This window comes from Peromyscus maniculatus, chromosome 3 (genome assembly GCF_049852395.1).
Source record: "Peromyscus maniculatus bairdii isolate BWxNUB_F1_BW_parent chromosome 3, HU_Pman_BW_mat_3.1, whole genome shotgun sequence".
NCBI classification, from domain to species: domain Eukaryota; kingdom Metazoa; phylum Chordata; class Mammalia; order Rodentia; family Cricetidae; genus Peromyscus; species Peromyscus maniculatus.
In genome coordinates this window covers 62077994-62096132 of record NC_134854.1, presented here as the reverse complement: position 1 = coordinate 62096132, position 18139 = coordinate 62077994, and the positions used below count along the sequence as shown (strand labels likewise).

Genomic DNA, 18139 nt, shown 5'->3' with positions numbered 1-18139 from the left:
TGGGGGCACAATGTCTCACTCAATGATCCTGAGCTTCTGGGGTCTTTATTGGCTCCCTGTAATAATCTGAAACATACTCACTGTGATGTTTAGTCTATTTGCCCACCTGAAGAGATCTGGAATCACTCGGGAGATGGGCCTCTGGGTATGTCTATGGTGGATCATCTTAAGTTAATTGAGGTGAGAAGACCTGCCCACTGTGGGTGGCAACATTCCATAGGCTTGGGGGTCGCTCATCACTCTCCTCTTCCTTATTAGGACCCTGCTGCTTGGACTTCCCCACCATGATGGACTGCACCTGGTACTGTAAGCCAAAATAAACCCTTTCCCCCTTAGGTTGAGAGCATTTCATCATAGCAAAAAGAAACTAAGACACCTCCTGAGCAAGAAATTCTAGAAAGGTCAGCCAGTGCTAATAAACTCCAGACCATTGGGGCTCACCAGCTTGCAAAGTAACCTATTCTAATGCCAGGTCTGTTGGTCAATGAGATCTAATTCAAAGGGAAACTCTCCCTTTGATCCACTCAACAGCTTGATTCAAAATGAACTGGTTTGATATGTCTAAAAGGCTGGACCTCCTTCCCATCTCAATGGATGGGTCATGCTGCTTCTGTAGGGTAGCCTGATTTAGTCCATCCCCTCATCTTTTACCACCTTATGGGACCCAAGCATCCTCCCACCAGCTAGGTCACCTTTGTCTATGCCCACAGGGCCACAGACCTTCAGGGCACAAGGCCTCCAGGGACTCTCTGGATAGTTCCTGCAGCAGCTCTGAGCTCAGCCACCTTGCCAACCCAACTCTCCTCCCCAGTCCTGGAGGTGCCATAAAGCTTAAAGCTACTGTAGCAAAAACCTGGTGCAGACTCAGGTTGTTTTTTTAAAACAGGTTCAGGCCCACAGCCAAGGGGCTTCCTGCAAGTGGGGCCTGGGTGGGAGCAGCCATTTTCAAGGTATGTCAGCTGGGCCCCATGGTCGTCACAGGAGCATTTCTGGATAATTACCACACCACAGGATCTTTCCTGCCACTGGGGCATTCCCAGGACGTCTTCCTCTCTGCCCATTGGCATGGTGACTATGCCAAGGCAGGGCAGCCTTGCCACCACTGCCAACCTCTACCAGCAGCATGGTAAAATGATGTGAATGTCTCAAGACCTCTCAACTCTAGAGACCTGGTCTCCCGTGTGGGTCGTCTGAGTAAGCTGCACTCTCCTGCTAGAACATCCAGACATGTTTTCTAGAGGGTGTTCAGAAACCTTTGGAGAGCAGTGTCTGTTCAGCAGGGAGATGGAGGCTTCAAGCAGTCTTGAATCACAGTAAGCAGTGGTAGTTCACCCATCTATCTGCCTTGTTCCACTGGTGAGGTCATAGGTCTTGAGTGGTCAGGGCCCCCTCCATACTCTACCCTCATCTGTTCAAAGTTTCTGTGGCAGCTATACTGAACCCTTCTGTGATACTTCTCAGTCGCAGGAGCTGCTGGACAGCTTCCTTGGGCCTGGGAGACTTCCTATCATATGGCCCACCGATCAGATGGTACACCCTCAAGTATGGTATCCCCTCCTCATCCTCCTGGAGAGGCCAGGCCCTGATGGGACTCCCAGTCACTACCAGGACAGAGGCCAGCCACCCTGTGGTCAAAGGACAGAAACAGGATGGCGGAGGCATCGATAACTGCTTGATGTATTCTGATTATTTAATAGACAATGATGCAATTGTGACCCCAAAGTGTGCAAAGTTAAAGCCTTCAACTGCAGCTGAGAGGAGAGGGCAGGAACGGTACACCTGGGGATGATGGTGAGTCAGGAATGAAGGGCAGGTGGTCCTAATCAGGTCCTCCCCCGGTTCAGAGATGGGGTAGTGGGCTGAGGAGCAGGGCCCATGGGAGCCTCTAGCCAGAGGAAGGGGGCAGAGACCTCCCCCTGGCCTGGGTCTGGGACCCAAAGTGCCACATGGCTGAGGACAGCAGTCCAGGGATGGGCCAGAGGCAGGGTCAGGAGAGCACCATTTCCTGGGGGGGAGGGGGCAGCGAGAGAGGTGCCCTATGGGAGAAGCCAGGAGGGGCCGCCTTCCCAGGGGTCAGAGGTGGACATTAGGCCAGAGCAGGCTGCAGCGAGGAAGACCTGAGGCAGGCACAGGGCCTGAGAGCCAAGGCTGGCTGGGCTCGGGGGCTGCAGAGGGGGGAGCCCAGAGGAGCTCACGGGGGCAGCCTGGCACAGGGAGCTACCTGACTCTGTGGGGTTGCCCAGAGAAGGGCCACAGTCCCCTCAGGGACTCCACTCCTCTCCCTGGAAAGGAGCTGGGGAACCCGTAGTGCAAATGCGTGGACCACTCAGTTATGGAGGGAGGCTGTTCCTGGAGTGGGACCCCGGGGTTCGCTCCCTCCACTGCCGTGGGCTCCACTGCCGTCCTCAGTACAGCCGCTTCTCGTAACTGTGAAGGCAAGTAAGGGAACTAAGAGAACGTGTGTAGGCCCTACTCCCTTCCCAGCATCCTCTCGCCCAAGGCCCCCAGATTTGGGAGAGGGCGAGGGGCTACGGAGCTTGCCTCTCAGCCAGGGGGCTAGAAGAGGCAGAAGTGGCCCTGGACCTCTGTCTTCCTTTGGCCAGGGCTCCCTGAAAAACCAGGCCAGTCCCACAGAGAGCCACGCTCCTTCCAGCCATTGCCACACCTGAGTGGACTGTCCTCGGTGCCCAGGAGGGGGAGACAGCTCAGGGAAGCACAGCCATCCTCATGGAGCAGGCTTTAACTAGTTCAACCTTTGGTGCCCCGTTTCCACTGTGCGCCCCACCCCCACGAACGGTGACTCAGGCCCCTCATAACGGGGCAGCCCCTGGCCTGTCATCTCTTGGTTCCTCAGAGTGAGACTTATGTTTTGGTTGGATGAGGGGCTTTGGTTGGTCTCCTCCGCCATGCTGCTGGGAATTCAGACCAGAAGGGTCCACCTGGGTCTAGGTCCCAGGATTACAGTCCAGCACTACCGCCCGCCCACTTCCCACTCTCCCAGCCCACGGCCCACCCAGACTGCCCCTACTCTACTCTACGGCTGGCCCCGGCAGCGCAGTTACTTACACGGCAGAAAGGTATAGCTACGGGAGGGCGGGGCAGAAAGAGAGACAAGTTAGATGCCCGCCTACGCTTAGGGGGGCGTGTCCTCTTGACCAGGGCGGGATATGCGTGTCTACAGCTGCAGCTGCCAACCAGCTCGGCCCCCAACCCACAGTCACGCCAGCACGGGGCCTGCCATCCGTCTCTCTGCCCGTCTCCCCACCACAGGGGGCACGCCCCCATTTTCTGCCTGCCTGCCTGCCTGCCTGGGGCCACCACCAGCAAGAGCCCAGCACCGTCAGCCCCTGCTACCAGCCACCAAGCTTCTTGAGCAAGCAAGATCTAAGGAGCCCGGAGGGGGCTAGTAGCCAGCCTGCGTGAGTGCGGGCACCACGGCAAGGTTCCAGGGTGAACTGGGCCCTGTAGACAGGGTGACAGAGAGGCCACACGGCCCCTGGGACCTTCGGGCTTTGAATCTGTCCAACACAGCATCAGCCAGCGGCTGCCACCAACTTACGAGTGGAGGCCGTGCACACCGCCCTCGATCTGGGCCGACATGGTCCGCTTCTCAAACTTGAGCTCTCCTGAGTACATCATGGATCTGGGGAGGTGGGCAGGTGAACAGGTCAGGAACACCCCCAGACAAAAAAGAAAAAGAGGAAGAACGAGGGACACCTCTCCCAAGTCCCTCTGCTGCCCCCTCAAGTTACAACACTCACCGCAGGACAGACAGACTTTGGGCCCCAATATCCTGGCAGCCATGCTGGATCCCCGCTATGAGGTAGGGCACAAACTTCTGAATGGAGCCTTTATCCTGGATGGAGCCCGAGACACCCTGTGCGATCTTCACCTTATCCCCCTCACTGCATGGAGGAGGGTGGAGAGGCTGAGCCCAGAGGTCCAAGGCTCCGAGGACCCCACCCCGCCTCTCCAGGGTACCGTCAGAAAGGATACCACCCAGGAGGATCCCCACAGCAGCCGCAGCCACATACTAGGCAACAGCAGAGACAAGGTGGCCTCCAGGTCAAGTATTCCAGGCTCTGGTCAGGTCAGACTGCATCTGCCACTAATGCGTGTGTGTAAGTTTCTAAAACTGGGGTACTAGGATGGCTGACATCTGAGGTCCAGGGCATGGAGGAGTTCAAGAGCATGAAGACAAACCTGAAGTATCGTTTCTGGCTGCTGCTGCTCTTCTCCATGGCGTCCAGAGACCCCATGCCCCGGTACTTCTTAAGCCTCACCCCATCTGAGAAGAAGTATTCGCCAGGGGCCTCCGTGGTGGCAGCCAGCAGGGAGCCCATCATCACTACAGAGGTCGAGGTGGAGGGATCAATGCCTCCTATTCCAACTGTCCCGTTGGCTCTCAGCCCCACCTGCCCAATCCAAAGTGCTCCCCCTCACCTGTGGAGGCTCCAAGTGCCAGGGCCTTGACCACGTGGCCCACGGTCTGGATGCCACCATCAGCTATTACCGGTACCCCAAAGCGCCGGGCATACTCAGCCACCTTGTAGACGGCAGTGCCCTGGGGTCGGCCGCAGGCCATCACTGGGGATGCACAGGACAGACATGAGTCAGTGGTCTATTGCCACTCATGGAGAAGGGATGGGGAGAGATGATGTTTCTGAGGTCTAAGGCAGTAATAGTAACAAGCAGGTAGAATGTCATTCTAGGTACCTAAGTTACCCACCACCAACAGCATCATAAGGGATGTGGATCAGGGAATCAGTGCCAGCCTCCAGAAAACAAGACATCAAGACTGGTGGTCTCTAACATCAGCTGCTGGGAAGGTACAGCTCCCTGTGATGGAGTCCTCTGCACTAGCAGCTAATCCCAGAGTTGGGTTCTTATGGCCTCCTTTGGTTTTGCTCTCCTATTCCTTCTGTCTGTCTGTCTGTCTGTCTCTCTGTCTGTCTCTCTCTCTCTCTCTCTCCTCTCCCCCCCCTTGAGGGTTCCACTCTACTATTACACATGGCAGTGTGGGTGTATAATATCCCTAGATGTTCGGAGACATGTTTTCTTCATACCTTAGGCATAATCTGGTCACAAATGCAATCCAAGCCCTCAGCTGTCTTCCAACACACACCTTATAGAAAAGTGTAACACCAACCTTGGGCCTCCAGACAGAGTCTCCACAACCAGGTCTGAAAAGCAGGTTGGTCTACTCCAAAAACTCACATGCCCTCATCTGTCTACACCACCTGCCTCTTCCCACAGCTATCCCAAGACAGGGTAAAGCTTGGGCATGGGCCATCCTAAACCCACATCCTGAGAAAGCCTCAGTGGAGCAGACACTCATGTATCTACAGAAAAAAAGTGAGCCTGTGAGGCCATCATGGACCAGGGTGGTTCTAACTGGCAGGCCCTCCTCCCTCCCCTGTGGGTACCCACCTTCCTGGGTGATGCAGATGGAGCCACAGCCCATGCCCACACGAAGCCCATCCACACCAGCATCTATCAAGTTCTTGGCCTGGGCTGCTGTCACCACTGGGGACGGAGGAAGCAGACAGAGGAATGTGAGGATAGCTCGTCCCCACCCTGCCCAGGAACATCCTAGGGTCTTGTTCTATCTCCCCCAACCTAAAGTGCTAGGCCAAGCCCATGCCACCCCTTTGCCCGGAACAACGTCACTACCCAGGAGTTCTGAAGGACTGAAGGGTTACCCTGCACTCACCATTCCCCCCAATCACCTGGAGGTGGGGGTACTTCTGCTTGATATAGTGCACCATGGCAATCTGATACACTGAGTTCCCCTGGGATGAATCCTGTGGACAGGGACAGAAAAGCTCAGGCCAGACAGCCAACTCCCCTCGCTGCACGAGGATGAACCCCTGAAACCGTGGGAATTAGGAACCAGAGAACTCATTCTTTTTCTGGAAAGTTACTTCGACAACTCTTAGCGGATTCTCTCAGAAGGGCCTGCTTTGCCTGTCATAAAGTTTAACAAACACCCTACTTTAACTCATAGGTGCATACTGTTCTTACTTCCTGTCCAAGTCCATTCCCATGACAAACAGATATTATGAGCCTGCCAACTCACTGGCCAAGTGAAATCACTGAACTACTCTGAGCCTGTTTCATCATTGGGAATGACAATTGTAACTCAAGGAGATGCTGCCTGGCCAGTGGGGGCCTCTTAGTGAATGTGAGCTGTAATTATAAAGGGTAAATAAACTTAGATGTGAGGCGAGCCCTTGGAGGGAGAGCACAGTTTGTTCTGGGCTCTACAATTAGCCTAATTTGGACAGCAGAGAAGCAGAAAGGTGAGGTGGATGGCGAAGGCTCGGCAGGGTGTCCGGGACTCGCGAGCCTGATGCACAGAAGCCCACCCCCTCCTTACTAGCACTATGACGTCAGCGCCAGCCTGAGTGAGCAGGTCCAGGCGGTACTTGTCATCTTCGCGGGTACCCACAGCTGCCCCGCACAGCAGCTGTTTGTGGGAGTCCTTGGAGGCCAGAGGGTAGTCTCTGTTCTTCTTCAGGTCTGTGCGTGCAATGATGGCTACCAGCTCATCTTGATCGTTGACTATGGGCAGCTTCCCTGGCCAGGAGGAAAGAGAAGCAGGTGTCGGGGTGGACAGGAGGATGGGATGAAAATGGATCCAGAGACCACTGAAGTAACTAAATCAGCCACTAGATGACAGCACCCACCTCTGGGAAGGGACAGGAAGCAAAGAACCTTCCCAAGCAAGCAAGTTCCTAAGGCTCTTCCTGTCCTGGTGCCTGGATGGTACCCTGACCCCTGAGCTCTGGCAGCATGTCACCTGCTGGGCCAGTCACAGCACAAAGGACCCAGACAAGGCACTATGTGAGACTGATTGCCCTGAGGGAGGGACATGGCTCCTCCCTGCCTATTACAAGCCACAAAGAACTCTCCACAGTGGACCTGGGAAGCAATAGCCCCCAGGGAGGTAGTGAAAGTTATACAATTTCCCTATCAAATAAATTTAACTGCAGGACTTATCATGACTTTGAGAAGCCAACTGGTAATTTTTTTTCTTCTTTTCGTTTTTTGGTTTTTGACACAGGGTCTCACTACATAGCTCTGGCTATCCTGGGACTCAGTATGTAGACCAGGCTATCCTCAAAGTTACAGAGATATCCACCTGCCTCTATCTCCTGAGTGCTGGGATTAAAGGCACATGCCACCATGCCTGGTTAAAAGGGTAATCTTTTGAGACAAGGTCTTATTATATGTAGCCTTGGACTTAAAATCATCCTGCTTCTCCCTCTGAAGTGCTGGGACTAGAGGCTACGTCACCGTGCCCTGCTCCCATGTGCAATTCCTTTTTAAATGGTTTGTGTGTGCGTGCTATGCTGTGTCCCATGTGCATTTCCTTTTTAAACTGCTTGTGTGTCCCTCCTTCCAACATCTGGGTCCCTGGAATAGAACTCAGGTCATCAGGCTTGGTGGCAAGTGTCCTTACCCACTCACTGATCCACCTTGCTGGCTCTCATGTACAACTGATTCTTTTTACACAGCATGGGAGATGTACAAAGTAGCACTGCCCAGATTTTTTGTTTTCTGAGGGATAGAACCCGGGGCCACATGAAATGCAAATTCAGCCCTTTCCCAGACTTTTGGAGAACAGGAAGTTATTTTATTATGACAAGCACCTCTCAGGACTAGTTGGGGAAAACATACCAGGAAGACACTGAATTAGGAATGCATTTCTGTAAGCCAGGAGCAGAGTATCAGGGATCCTGCTCCATGCTGCCTAGGGTTATTCAAGTTTTTCCCAAGACCTAGCGTCATTACTGGGCCAACATGAAAGGCTGGGAAATAATGGAGTCCTGCTGTAGAAGAAGCGGGGGCTGGGATGTCTACTCCCCAGTACCTTTCTTGCTGCGCTGCAAGATCTCATTTGCCTCTTTCAATGTCACACCTGCTGGAGCCACCACCAGCTCGATCCGTGGCGTCATCACCTGTGGGGCCAGGAACATTTGCCTGCAGGTTGGCAGGTGAGAGAGAAGGAGCCAGGCCTCCCTATGGCCCCTGGTCACAGGCACCAGTCTGGGACCCCTGAGGGTGGAGTTCCCTCTGGGCTGCAGCTCTGCATTCCCTGCCCTGCAAGCACCTCACTGAGCAGGGTGGTGTGGTCCTTCTCAGCGAGGAAGTCGATGTCTCGGGAGGTAACGATGCCCACCAGCTTGCTACCCATGGTGCCCGTAGCGGTGATAGGGATGCCAGAGAAGCCATGTCGGATCTTGGCCTCCAGAACATCGCCCACGGTATGTGAAGGGCTCAGGACCACAGGGTCTGTGATGAAGCCTTGTTCAAACTTCTGTAGGCAGAAGAAAAGAGCTGCAAGAAATCCAGAGGTGGCATGTAGCCTGGCCACCGGGGACAAAGGGGACCCTGGTGTGCCATTGAGAAGCCAGAGCCCTTGTTAGGGTGAGGACCAATGGGAAGAGGAGGGCTGAGCCCATATTCCATTTCGAGGAAGGGAACCTAGGACCCACATCAGCCAGCTAGAGGATGAAGCAGGATGCATATTTTTGAGGATGGGACCAGTACTTGCCTTGACCTTCCGTACTTCATTGGCCTGGAACTCTGGGGTGCAGTTGTGGTGAATGAAACCAATTCCTCCCATGAGCTGGAATAGAAAGAAAGTACAGTAAGAGCCAAGGGTAGCCTCCTCTGTCCTGTCCCTTTGCACAGCCCATTCCTGTCCAGTCCCCCTGCCCTGGAGTCCCCAAGAGACTCACAGCCATTGCAATGGCCATGTCAGCTTCTGTCACGGTGTCCATGGGAGAAGAGATCAGCGGTGTCTTGAGTGTGATCTTCCGGGTCAGGGCTGATGTTAGGTCCTAGGGAAGGAAGCATGGTTCATTGAAAGGTTTTTATCAGCACTGAACAAACATTCGCCAGCATCTATATCCTGCATAAGACAGGCCCTGAGGGCACAGCAGTGAGGGTACAGCTCTCAGGGAGCTGCCCATTCCACTTAGAATGACAGAAGATGTGCAGCACATGACAAGGTCATCTCAGTGGAGATGAAAGCCACAAGCACCAGGTTCATAATCCCGAGATGAGGCAGGAAGATAAGGAGTTCAAGGCTAGCCTTGACTAATATTGAATTCCAGGCCAGTCTGAATTAGGAGACCAAAAAGAATAGTAAAGAGGAGAGGGAAGGATGGAGAGAGGAGAGGGGAGGGGAGGCCAAGGCCAAGAGACACTGGGAGCACAGTGAGTGGGTCCTAGGGGACAAGGCTGGAGGCATGGGGAGGGCCAGGAAGGCACCTATTAGCCATGTTGGAACATAAATGGCTAAGGGTCCAGAGCTCAAGACAGGGGTTAGGATAGTTAACACAGGATGCACATCCCTAATCTGAAGATCCCAAATCCAAAATGCTTTAAAACCTAAAGTGTTTTTAGTACTGACATGATCCAAGTACAGTGTTCCACACCTGACCTCATATGACAGACAGGTCACCTTCAAATGCAGACAAAAGACTGTATAAGATTTACCTTCGTGTAAGGTGTATATACAATATAAATGAATTTTGGGTTAGATTTAGGTCCATTCCCAAGACTTCTCACTAAACATATGCAAATGTTCCAAAAAAAATCAAATCTAAAAACACTTGGTCTTGAGAATTTTGGATAAGAAACACTCCACCTAAACACATTTGCAGGTCGTCTGCCTACACATGGTATATAAGGCTAAACACCATGGACTCTTCTGAGATTCAGGCCAATAACTACTGATCTAGTCCCCAAACCCTCCAAACAGATCCTGGTTTAAAACTTTGGAGCCTTACCAGCCCCTGAAGTACATCACAGAGTGTGAGCAGAAACCTGTGCCTGTGCCTACAGAATCACACCCTCTCTTCCCGCATGTCACAGCAGTCACCACCTTCCTGACAAGAGGCCATAGGACGAGGAGACCCTTCATGGCTAGACAGATGTCTAGCTCTTCCCAGCAGCCAGACCAGCATCTGGCACAAAGCCAGGATGTTCAGTAAACTTGGTTAAACTAAGAGGCCAGAGCAAGAAGCCTTCCTGATTGCTATCAGAAGGGAACAACCAGAATAGCTCAAATTTCCCCCCAAAAAATCTGTCTGGGTCAGCTCTATACACACAGGCTGAGTTTCCCCAGTATATGAACAATCTAGGCACATGCAGGCCCTCACTCAGGCCTTTCGTGAGAATGGACAAGAACGAACAGAAATAAGAACAGGAATGGGTGTTTAAAATGGACGCGAATCCAAGACAGAACCACTGCACTTTTTCCTAACCTGACTTCTCAGACTCCTAATTCTTCATTGATTTGGCTCATTGCTAGCCCCTTGTGGAAAGCAAAGCATTGTGTTTGCTTGGATGTGTCCAAAGTCCTCCCTGCCCATCCCCCTACCTCAGTCCTACTCCTTCAAACCCTCTTGCCAGTTCTGTCCATTATGGGTCAGTGCCCAATCACTGAACACTGTATTCAGTGCCCATAATTTTAGAGCACAGTCCTTGCTCAGCATTTCAGACAACAGCCGATCCTCATTGTCTATATAATAAAGCAGCCACTCCCAACTTCTCTCCTCACGGGGCCTTTTCTGAGCCTACGCTCCAGCTTCTTCGGTGACAGAGCATCCTCTAAACCTGTGTGAGGCTGCCACTCAAGACTCTCCAGGATCTCCCCACAGCCCAGACACTCCATCAGGAGTAACCCTTTGCCCTGGGTGCCAGTTCCTCCCACGACAATAAGGGTAATAGCCACAGCACATTCCCAAGGAAAGCTTCTCCCACACCCTGCCCTCCCCGAGTCAAAGGAAGAGGTGCTTACCACTTCATCAGCTATGAAGTCTATGAATCCTGGAAGGATCAGGAAGTCGCTGTGAAGACAGATGAGAAGGACTGGTGGGTGGGATGCTCAAAAGGAGCAGGGACTGTCATTCTAGGGGAGGGGAGGGGAGACTGGAATCCACTGACCCGGCTGTCCCATCATCGGGAACCTTCCTCACCACACCCCCACGATGTCCTGATGGCTTCAACCTCAAGAACTACAGTCAAAAACAGCAGGTCTATGGATCTGGAGGTCACCCAGAGTTTGTGAAAGGACACAGAGGTTCTCTATATGGTCACACACAGTAGACAGAATGCATGCCTTTGAAGACTGGCTTAATCTGCTGTTTTTTAATTCTGTTTATTTATTTTCAAAGACAGGGTCTTGTGTAGCCCAGGCTGGCTGTGTTTTCTGCTTTATAATACCGAGCTCATCCTCTTCTTTGAGTGATGTAATTAGAGACATGTGCCACCACACCTGGCCTCCTTCTTTCTCCCTTTTAAACAGTATTTCACTATATTAGCTAAAATGACCTTGAATTTAAGATCCTCTTGCCTCAGCCTGCTGAGATTACAGGTATGTGCCATCATGCCTGGTTTGAGATTTCTATTTTAACAGGTGTGGTAATGCATGCCTTTAATTCCAGCATCCAGTACTCAGGCAAAAGCAAGTGGATCTCTGAGTCTGGGGCCAGCCTGGACTACAAAGTAAGTTCCAGGCCAGCCAGTAGTACATAAAAATACACTGTTTCAGACTGCCACATGCATGTCATACCACATGCTAACATGTCTTCTCTCTTTCATACATACAAACAAGGTAAATAAATAAATGTAAATTAAAAATATGATGCAAAGTAAAACAAACAAACAAAAAACCACTGTTTCGCCAGTCATTGGTGGTGCACACCTTTAATACTAGCACTCGGGAAGCAGAGGCAGGCAGATCTCTGTGAGTTCAAGGCCAACCTGGTTTACAGAGTGAGTTCCAGGACAGCCAGGGCTATTTCACAGAGAAACCCTGTCTCAAAAACAAAAACAAAACAAAACAAAACAAAACAAAAAAAAAAAAAAAAAAAAAAAAAAACAACCTTCTTAGTCCTCACAAAAGCAAACAATAACTCAACACAGAAAACAGAACCTGGGTGTGGGGGCTCATTCTTATAATCCCATCATTTAGGGAGGTAGAGGCAGAAGGATGGGGGTTAAGGTCAGTCTGGGCTACACAAGAGCCTGTTTCAAACAAAAACAAAACAGCAGTAGCAAACCCCCCCCCACACACACACACACAAAACCCTCAGAGAATCTAGGTTGATGGTGTAACTTAGCAATAGAGCATTTGCCTATTATACGCAAGGTCCCAGGCTTGATTCCCAGCACCATAAGATAAAAAGAAAACACAGAATCTGAACCTAAGTGTGCAATGCAATATGACCCAAGCACAAGCCAGCACACCACAGGGCTGAGGCTGCTGCTGAGTCACACAAGGTTCAAAGCAGCTGGAGGGACCCCAGAGAGCAGAGCTCAGGACATGTTCTGACAGAGCAGTCGCTGGAGCAGGAGCAACCAACACATATGGGAGAGGAGAGCCAGAAGTCCACACAATCAGGACCAGTCAGAGCACAGCGGCTGTCAACAGGAATGTGGTAACAGTCGGGTGAAGCCTAGGAAGGAGGAACAGGCCCATGTGGTACTTTAGGTACACACTGTCACAGGCCAATGATGCTGTGGGCAGCCTTCTTGAAGTCAGAGCAAGCCTTGATGGATACACTCCCAAGCAAATGCCCCACACTTCAGAGACACTCGGAGCCCAGCTAAGCAAAGCAGGAGGCACTTCCTGTGCAAGAAACAAAAGTCACAGGGCAGATATGAGTACTGTGATTAATATGCTGCCAGGCATGGAAGAAACTGAGTTGTCCTACAAACTTCCCTAGAAGACCAGTAGAAATCCTATCGAAGGTCTAGCCCCCCTTTCATCATCAAAGACCACCAAAGCAGCAAAGCATTTTTACCCCACCTTGACCTCCCTTGTGGATCACTTAGAGGCCAGAGAAGAAACACTGGAGTCTGAGGCCTACTAGCATTTCCTAGATATAATCATTCCTCACCTATGGGCAGGCAGGAGGGCACCCTCCTCGGGAGTGACGGGAATTGAGTGCCAAAAACAGGAATGCTTGTGAGCCAGGGTAGTGATGACAGGTGACAGACCACAGATACTATTGGCTCTCCGGCACTACTCTGCCCCAATCAAGGGTTCTGATGCTCCTTCCTGGCAGGGACATCGTCCTGCAGCCTGGAGGCACAGTTAGTGCCAGGCCTGCAGGGAGAACTGGCCTAGGGCCCACAGGAAAATGCAAACTAAGCTGGAGGCAGACAGGTAGGTCTCTATCTTTCTCCAACATGCCACGTGGAGTGGGCTTGAGGGGTAGGCACGGAATATTCACGGAGGGCACCAGTCCCGCCCTGTGGGCAGGTAGAAGCAAGTGGAAGGAGAGATGGACTGGTCACGGAAAGAAAGCCCTACTGCCCAGTGGGTCTCCTCCTGGGGGCTACTATTCAACCAGCTGCCTGAGATGGGATCCTGGGACCTCTCTGATTTCACAGTGAGGCTTAAGGGAAGAGGGCATCCTGGATCCTGCTGGTTTAAGTCTCCCTAGAATGGCCACTTCCCGCAGGTTCTAAGGCCTCTCCAGGGTGGCCAAGATCCTCAGGAGAAGAGCAAGGGGGCAGGGTGGCCTCCGATCTAGCCAGCTATCAGTCAAGGCTCCTTGGGCAGTGATGTCGCTGTGCCACGTCCCTCTCTATTCTTGGCGCGAGCCTCCTTCCTTCCCTTGCCCAGCCCCCCACTGGCCCCAAGTCACTCTTATTGGGTGAGGGCATTAGGGCGTCAGCGAGGGACAGCCGTGCACGTGTGGGGCGGAGGCCGGGGACCGCCGGGAGGCGGTGCGCGCACCCAGGTGGGGCCAATGCCTGTGCTTACTTGTAGGTGAGGCCGTCGGCGTTGGCGAAGAGCTGCTGCGCGGTGAGCCCATCCTCGGGCACGTAGCCGGTGCCGCCGCTGATCAGGTAGTCCGCCATGCTGCTGGGAGACACCGCGACCCGACATAAACACCCGCGCGGGCCACCCCGCTGCCGCTGCCTCCGCTGCCGCCGCCGCTGCTGCTGCTGCCGCTGACGCGCACCGAGGCCACGCTGCCGCCGTGGGCCGGGGGCGGGGGCTGCGGCTGCGGAGGGAGGCCCCGGGCGCCGCCCTCCTCCCCAGCCCCTCCTTCGGGGACCGCTGCCTCCGCCCCTCGTCGCACAAAGGCCCTGCCCGGCTCGCACAGCCAGCGCCGCTGCACTCCAGCCCCGGTCACCCGCAATGGCACCCGGGCTCTGGCGACCAGGGCGGGGGTTGCAGGCAGGATGTAAGACCAGAGAAAGAGGGGAGGGCAAGGCCAGCGGAGACACGCCCCCTTCGCGGCTCTCCAACCTGCGCCTAGAAGCAACCCCAGCTGTGTACCTCACGGGGTTCACCCCTAGCCTGGGCCCCTCAGGCTACAAAGCCGCGGCAGGCAGGCGTAGTTTCTCATTACCTACCCTAGGGGTACCTCTAACATGGTTCTGCCTTTCCCCAGTATTCATTCTCCCAACCCGGATAAAAATCCCCGCACCCTGAAATATCAGTCGGAACTCACAATTCCCCAACACATAGATGGGCCCTGGACCACTATCCTTGCTCCAACCCCACGCAATTCCTAAGGGGCAAGCATTTCTTAACAATGACACTCTTGACATTTGAGAGGCTTTGGAGTCATCTGCAGTCTTCAAAGTATTTCTCATAAATGAGCACATGTACTCCACAATCTATTAATTGACAATTATTGGGTCTCCTCATGCACAGGTGCAAGGCCTTCAGTTCAGAAGGGGAAGGGCTCTAGTCCTAGTCCCAGACTTCAGAGAGAGAGAGAGAGAGAGAGAGAGAGAGAGAGAGAGAGAGAGAGAGAGAGAGACGGACGGACGGACGGACGGACGGAGGGAGGGAGGGAGGGAGGGAGGGAGGGGAGAGAACTCATCCTCAGCTCCTGAAAGGTCTAAAGACAGGTATGCTAGTCTATAGAGAAGAAAGTTTGTTTTGCTTTGGGATAGTACTATGGGGTGGGAAAGATTCAAATGCTTGGGGCCCGGCATAAACAAGTGTACATACAAACAGGGACAGAGGCAGACAATTAAAAAAAAATGCCACAGAAGAACTTCGTGGTCAGTTCTGGGTGGCTAACAAGACCCAGATCTCAATCCAAGAGACAATAAGATTAGGTAGCAAATCCATTCCCATGGAGGGAGGTGGACGTAACCAGAACTGTCATTGTTACTCACAGATCAATAGCTTCCCCCAGTCACTAGCCTGGCCTCCTCAAGTTCCCACAAGTCTGGGAAGAAAACTAGATGGGAAGCAGACACTCTTCCTCCTGCCTTGAGGGCTGTGTGGCTCCTCCACTCCCCGTCCCAGGAAGGCTGGGTTTGTTTTCCTCTCAACAGTGTGTTGACAGCCAGGCCCAGGGGAGCACTGGCTTCCAAGTCACCGGGCTCTCTAGGGTACCCAGCCTCCCCAATGGTGCCCCCGGGACCCTGCCAGGAAAACATGGGCTGTTCCATCCCTGTGCAGAGGGAAAGGAAAGTCTCCCAGAGCTCAAAGTATTATAGAAGATTTGCAGGTGTCATCTTGACTCTTGGGGGCTGGGGGTAGTATAACAGACCCCCCATCTTCCCTCTTTACCAGTTAAACCCAAAGGACAGGTCCTGGTGGGAGCTCTGGAGGCCCTGGAGCATCAGAGGGGAGACTGCTGGAGTTCTTGGCAAAGTCAGTGTTGGTATCCACTTGCCACAATGCCCTCTGATTCTCCAACACTCACAGATTTACTCTAGAAGTCTAGGCCATCTAGGGAGCCAGCACCAGAACCTCTCAGGACCACCAGCCAGAGGCTGCAGCCTGGCCATTCTGAACTGCCCTTCCTAGATAGAAAAGAAACAGCCACCATGTCAGCCCGTCTTTGAGCATGGCCTGCCCGAGTGGCATCTCTGGGTTTCTAAGGAGCCTGCTGTGGGTCACTACTCCTAATCGCAAGAGTCAAGACTGCCTCTGGTTCAGGGTTCAGCCAAGGCTGGGGCCCAGGAGAGCAGCTGAGTTCTACTATCTCAGGTAACTTTAATGGGACATCTGCCCCAGCCTAGGACTTTGGGCCCTAGAAGAGGAGGCTGGCAGGCTAAGCTATGGGGAGGGTCACCTTCCCAGTGATTACAGACTTCAGGGCCCCACTCTCCGTCCTGCTTTGACCTATGTCCGAGCTCTTCACGACTCTAAGCTGCCAGGCTCAAGGCTGGGTTAGGCTGTCCTTTTCTAGAGACTTAATCCATCCCCCTGGCTTCCCCCCTCCCTCCCTCTTCCTGCAATTCCCCAGCTGCTTCCTCCATGGGGAGGAGACACCAGGCAACCAGTGGGTCTCTTCAACGAAAGGAAGGGCAGCTGGTCCCCTGAGACTCCCCACCTCACAGCTTCAAGGGCAGGGGGCAGGTCCAAGCCAGCTGCTCGTGGGAATAGGGAATAGTGTCCAGCAGGGCGCTGACGTTCAGGCAGGCAGCCCAGAGGACTCTATCTGATCTGAGATTGTTTAGAGGAACAAGATTTCCAAACACGTTTAGGGGAGAAAAGGTGATGAGAACATTAGCATTGTTAAGCTGGGATAAGAGGACATGGATCACCCAAGTTCAAGCCAGAGAGCAGTAACCCTGGACTCAAGCCCAGCACTTCCCACGGAACCCTTGCCCCTCCCTACAGCCCCAGGTTGGTAGAGGCAGCTGGTGGTCTAGCCAGCAGGTTTTCAATCTCCTACTGCCTGGCTAGGGCTTAGGTTTACATGGGTGGAGGGGGGCAGGAGGCTGTGGGGTTGGCACTGGCCCAAAAGGGATGCTCCTGGGGGGCCCAGGTCTGACCTCTGAAATAGCATTCTAGCCAGCTTCTCTCAAGCACACCAGCGCCTTGGCCTGCTTCCGCTCACACAGTAGCACCTCTCTATAACCCCAAGCCCTCCCACCTGGATTTCTATTATAGAAAAACGGATGGGGGTTGTCTAAGCCTAAGTCAGTTCGAAAGAGCCAGCCTACAAGAGCAAGAGGGGCTGGGCTTGGCCGCCCCTAAAGCCGTTAAAAGTTATTACATAAGCTGCCAGACCCTGGGCAGAGCTACCTGGCTAATTCCCCAGACCACCCTCCCCCCAAAGCCCCAGCTGCCAGGTCACCTCCCCAAGCTGCTGAGCACCAGCAGATGGGGTAGAGAAAGAAGTCCAAATCCCCTGGACCGGAAGGACAGTAGGGATTGCATTTCAAACTGCGATACAAGCCAGAGATTAGTCGCTGTCTCTTTTTTCAGCTAGTTTCCTTGAGGCTCAGTTCGCTGCCCCCACTCTTTCTCCAGGGACCCTCACTCACTGCCTTCCAGAGCCCTGCATGGGGGGGGGGGCTGAGTCTTTTGAAGAAGTGAGCACCTGCAGTCTCTTGATCTCAGTGCCTGGTGAGGAAGAGCAAGTCCCTTCACCTGGTCCTAGAGAGACACTCCGTCCGGACACCCACACCTACTGAAGACAGTTCTAGGAAGAAGAGCGAGCTGAGGAGGAAGCAAGGTTGGGCTGGGACTCCAACAAGCACTATCTGTACCCCAGAGGTCGGAGCCACTTGCACCACGCGTCGCTGAGTGTGTAGTCTAGGTCGGATCCGGAGGTAAAATTTTAGGGGAGCGATATAACAACCTGCGCCCTCTCCTCTGCGCCATGGAGTAACGCAGCACCGAACTGTCTGCACAGTGCACAGTGCCCGCCTGCATCCCCCAGCCAGAGTCGGGTGCACGGCAGTCTAACTGCGTCTGGGGAAGTTAGAGGTGCAGGCGGTAGAGGGAACTTGCCCCTGGCCTCCCCCGCAGCGCCACCCGGTCTCCCGGAGCTGCCGCGCCCTCCTCTGCCGCCCGCCCCGGATGCGCCCGCGCGCTTTGCCCTGGGCGTCACCTCTCGGGCTCGTAGCCGGCCTGCAGCAGGCGGGCGCTGTACCGCTGCGCCGCGGTCTCATGTCCCGGGTGTTGCCGGGCTCCGGGCTCTGGAGCAGCGGCGGCTCCGCCTCCCTGCAGCGGCGGCGAGAGCAGCCCGGACTCCGGTGGGGGTGAGAACGGCTCCTCCATGCCATGCGGAGGCCGCAGCTCTGGGCGGCGGGAGCCTCTCCGCGTGGAGGCTCCCGGGCCAGGTTGGGCACTAAGAGCCCCGGTCCGCCCCGGGAGGGGGCGGGGCCCGCTGCAAGAGGCGGA

General features: G+C 53.9%; 1 protein-coding gene across 5 annotated transcripts; it reads right to left on the bottom strand.

Annotated features, from left to right (window-relative positions):
- Window positions 1-1665: 1665 nt before the first annotated feature.
- Impdh1 (inosine monophosphate dehydrogenase 1) lies at window positions 1666-18102 on the bottom strand. Of its 5 annotated transcripts, none has more exons than XM_042272944.2 (16): window positions 17847-18102; window positions 13793-13894; window positions 10817-10865; window positions 8748-8849; window positions 8561-8635; window positions 8117-8323; window positions 7877-7964; window positions 6380-6579; window positions 5714-5804; window positions 5431-5526; window positions 4444-4587; window positions 4204-4348; window positions 3762-3905; window positions 3560-3643; window positions 3067-3083; window positions 2177-2427 (listed from the first exon to the last, which is right to left on the bottom strand). In XM_042272944.2, the coding sequence occupies exons 1-16, from the start codon at window positions 18014-18016 to the stop codon at window positions 2327-2329; spliced, it is 1815 nt and encodes a 604-aa protein (XP_042128878.1). In that variant the 5' UTR covers window positions 18017-18102; the 3' UTR covers window positions 2177-2326. The 5 variants fall into 5 exon arrangements, with proteins under 5 accessions (XP_006979441.1, XP_015853537.1, XP_076422712.1 ...); XM_042272945.2 differs by having other exon boundaries at window positions 13793-13891; XM_006979379.4 differs by lacking the exon at window positions 3067-3083 and having other exon boundaries at window positions 1666-2427.
- Between the last annotated feature and the right edge of the window lie 37 nt (window positions 18103-18139).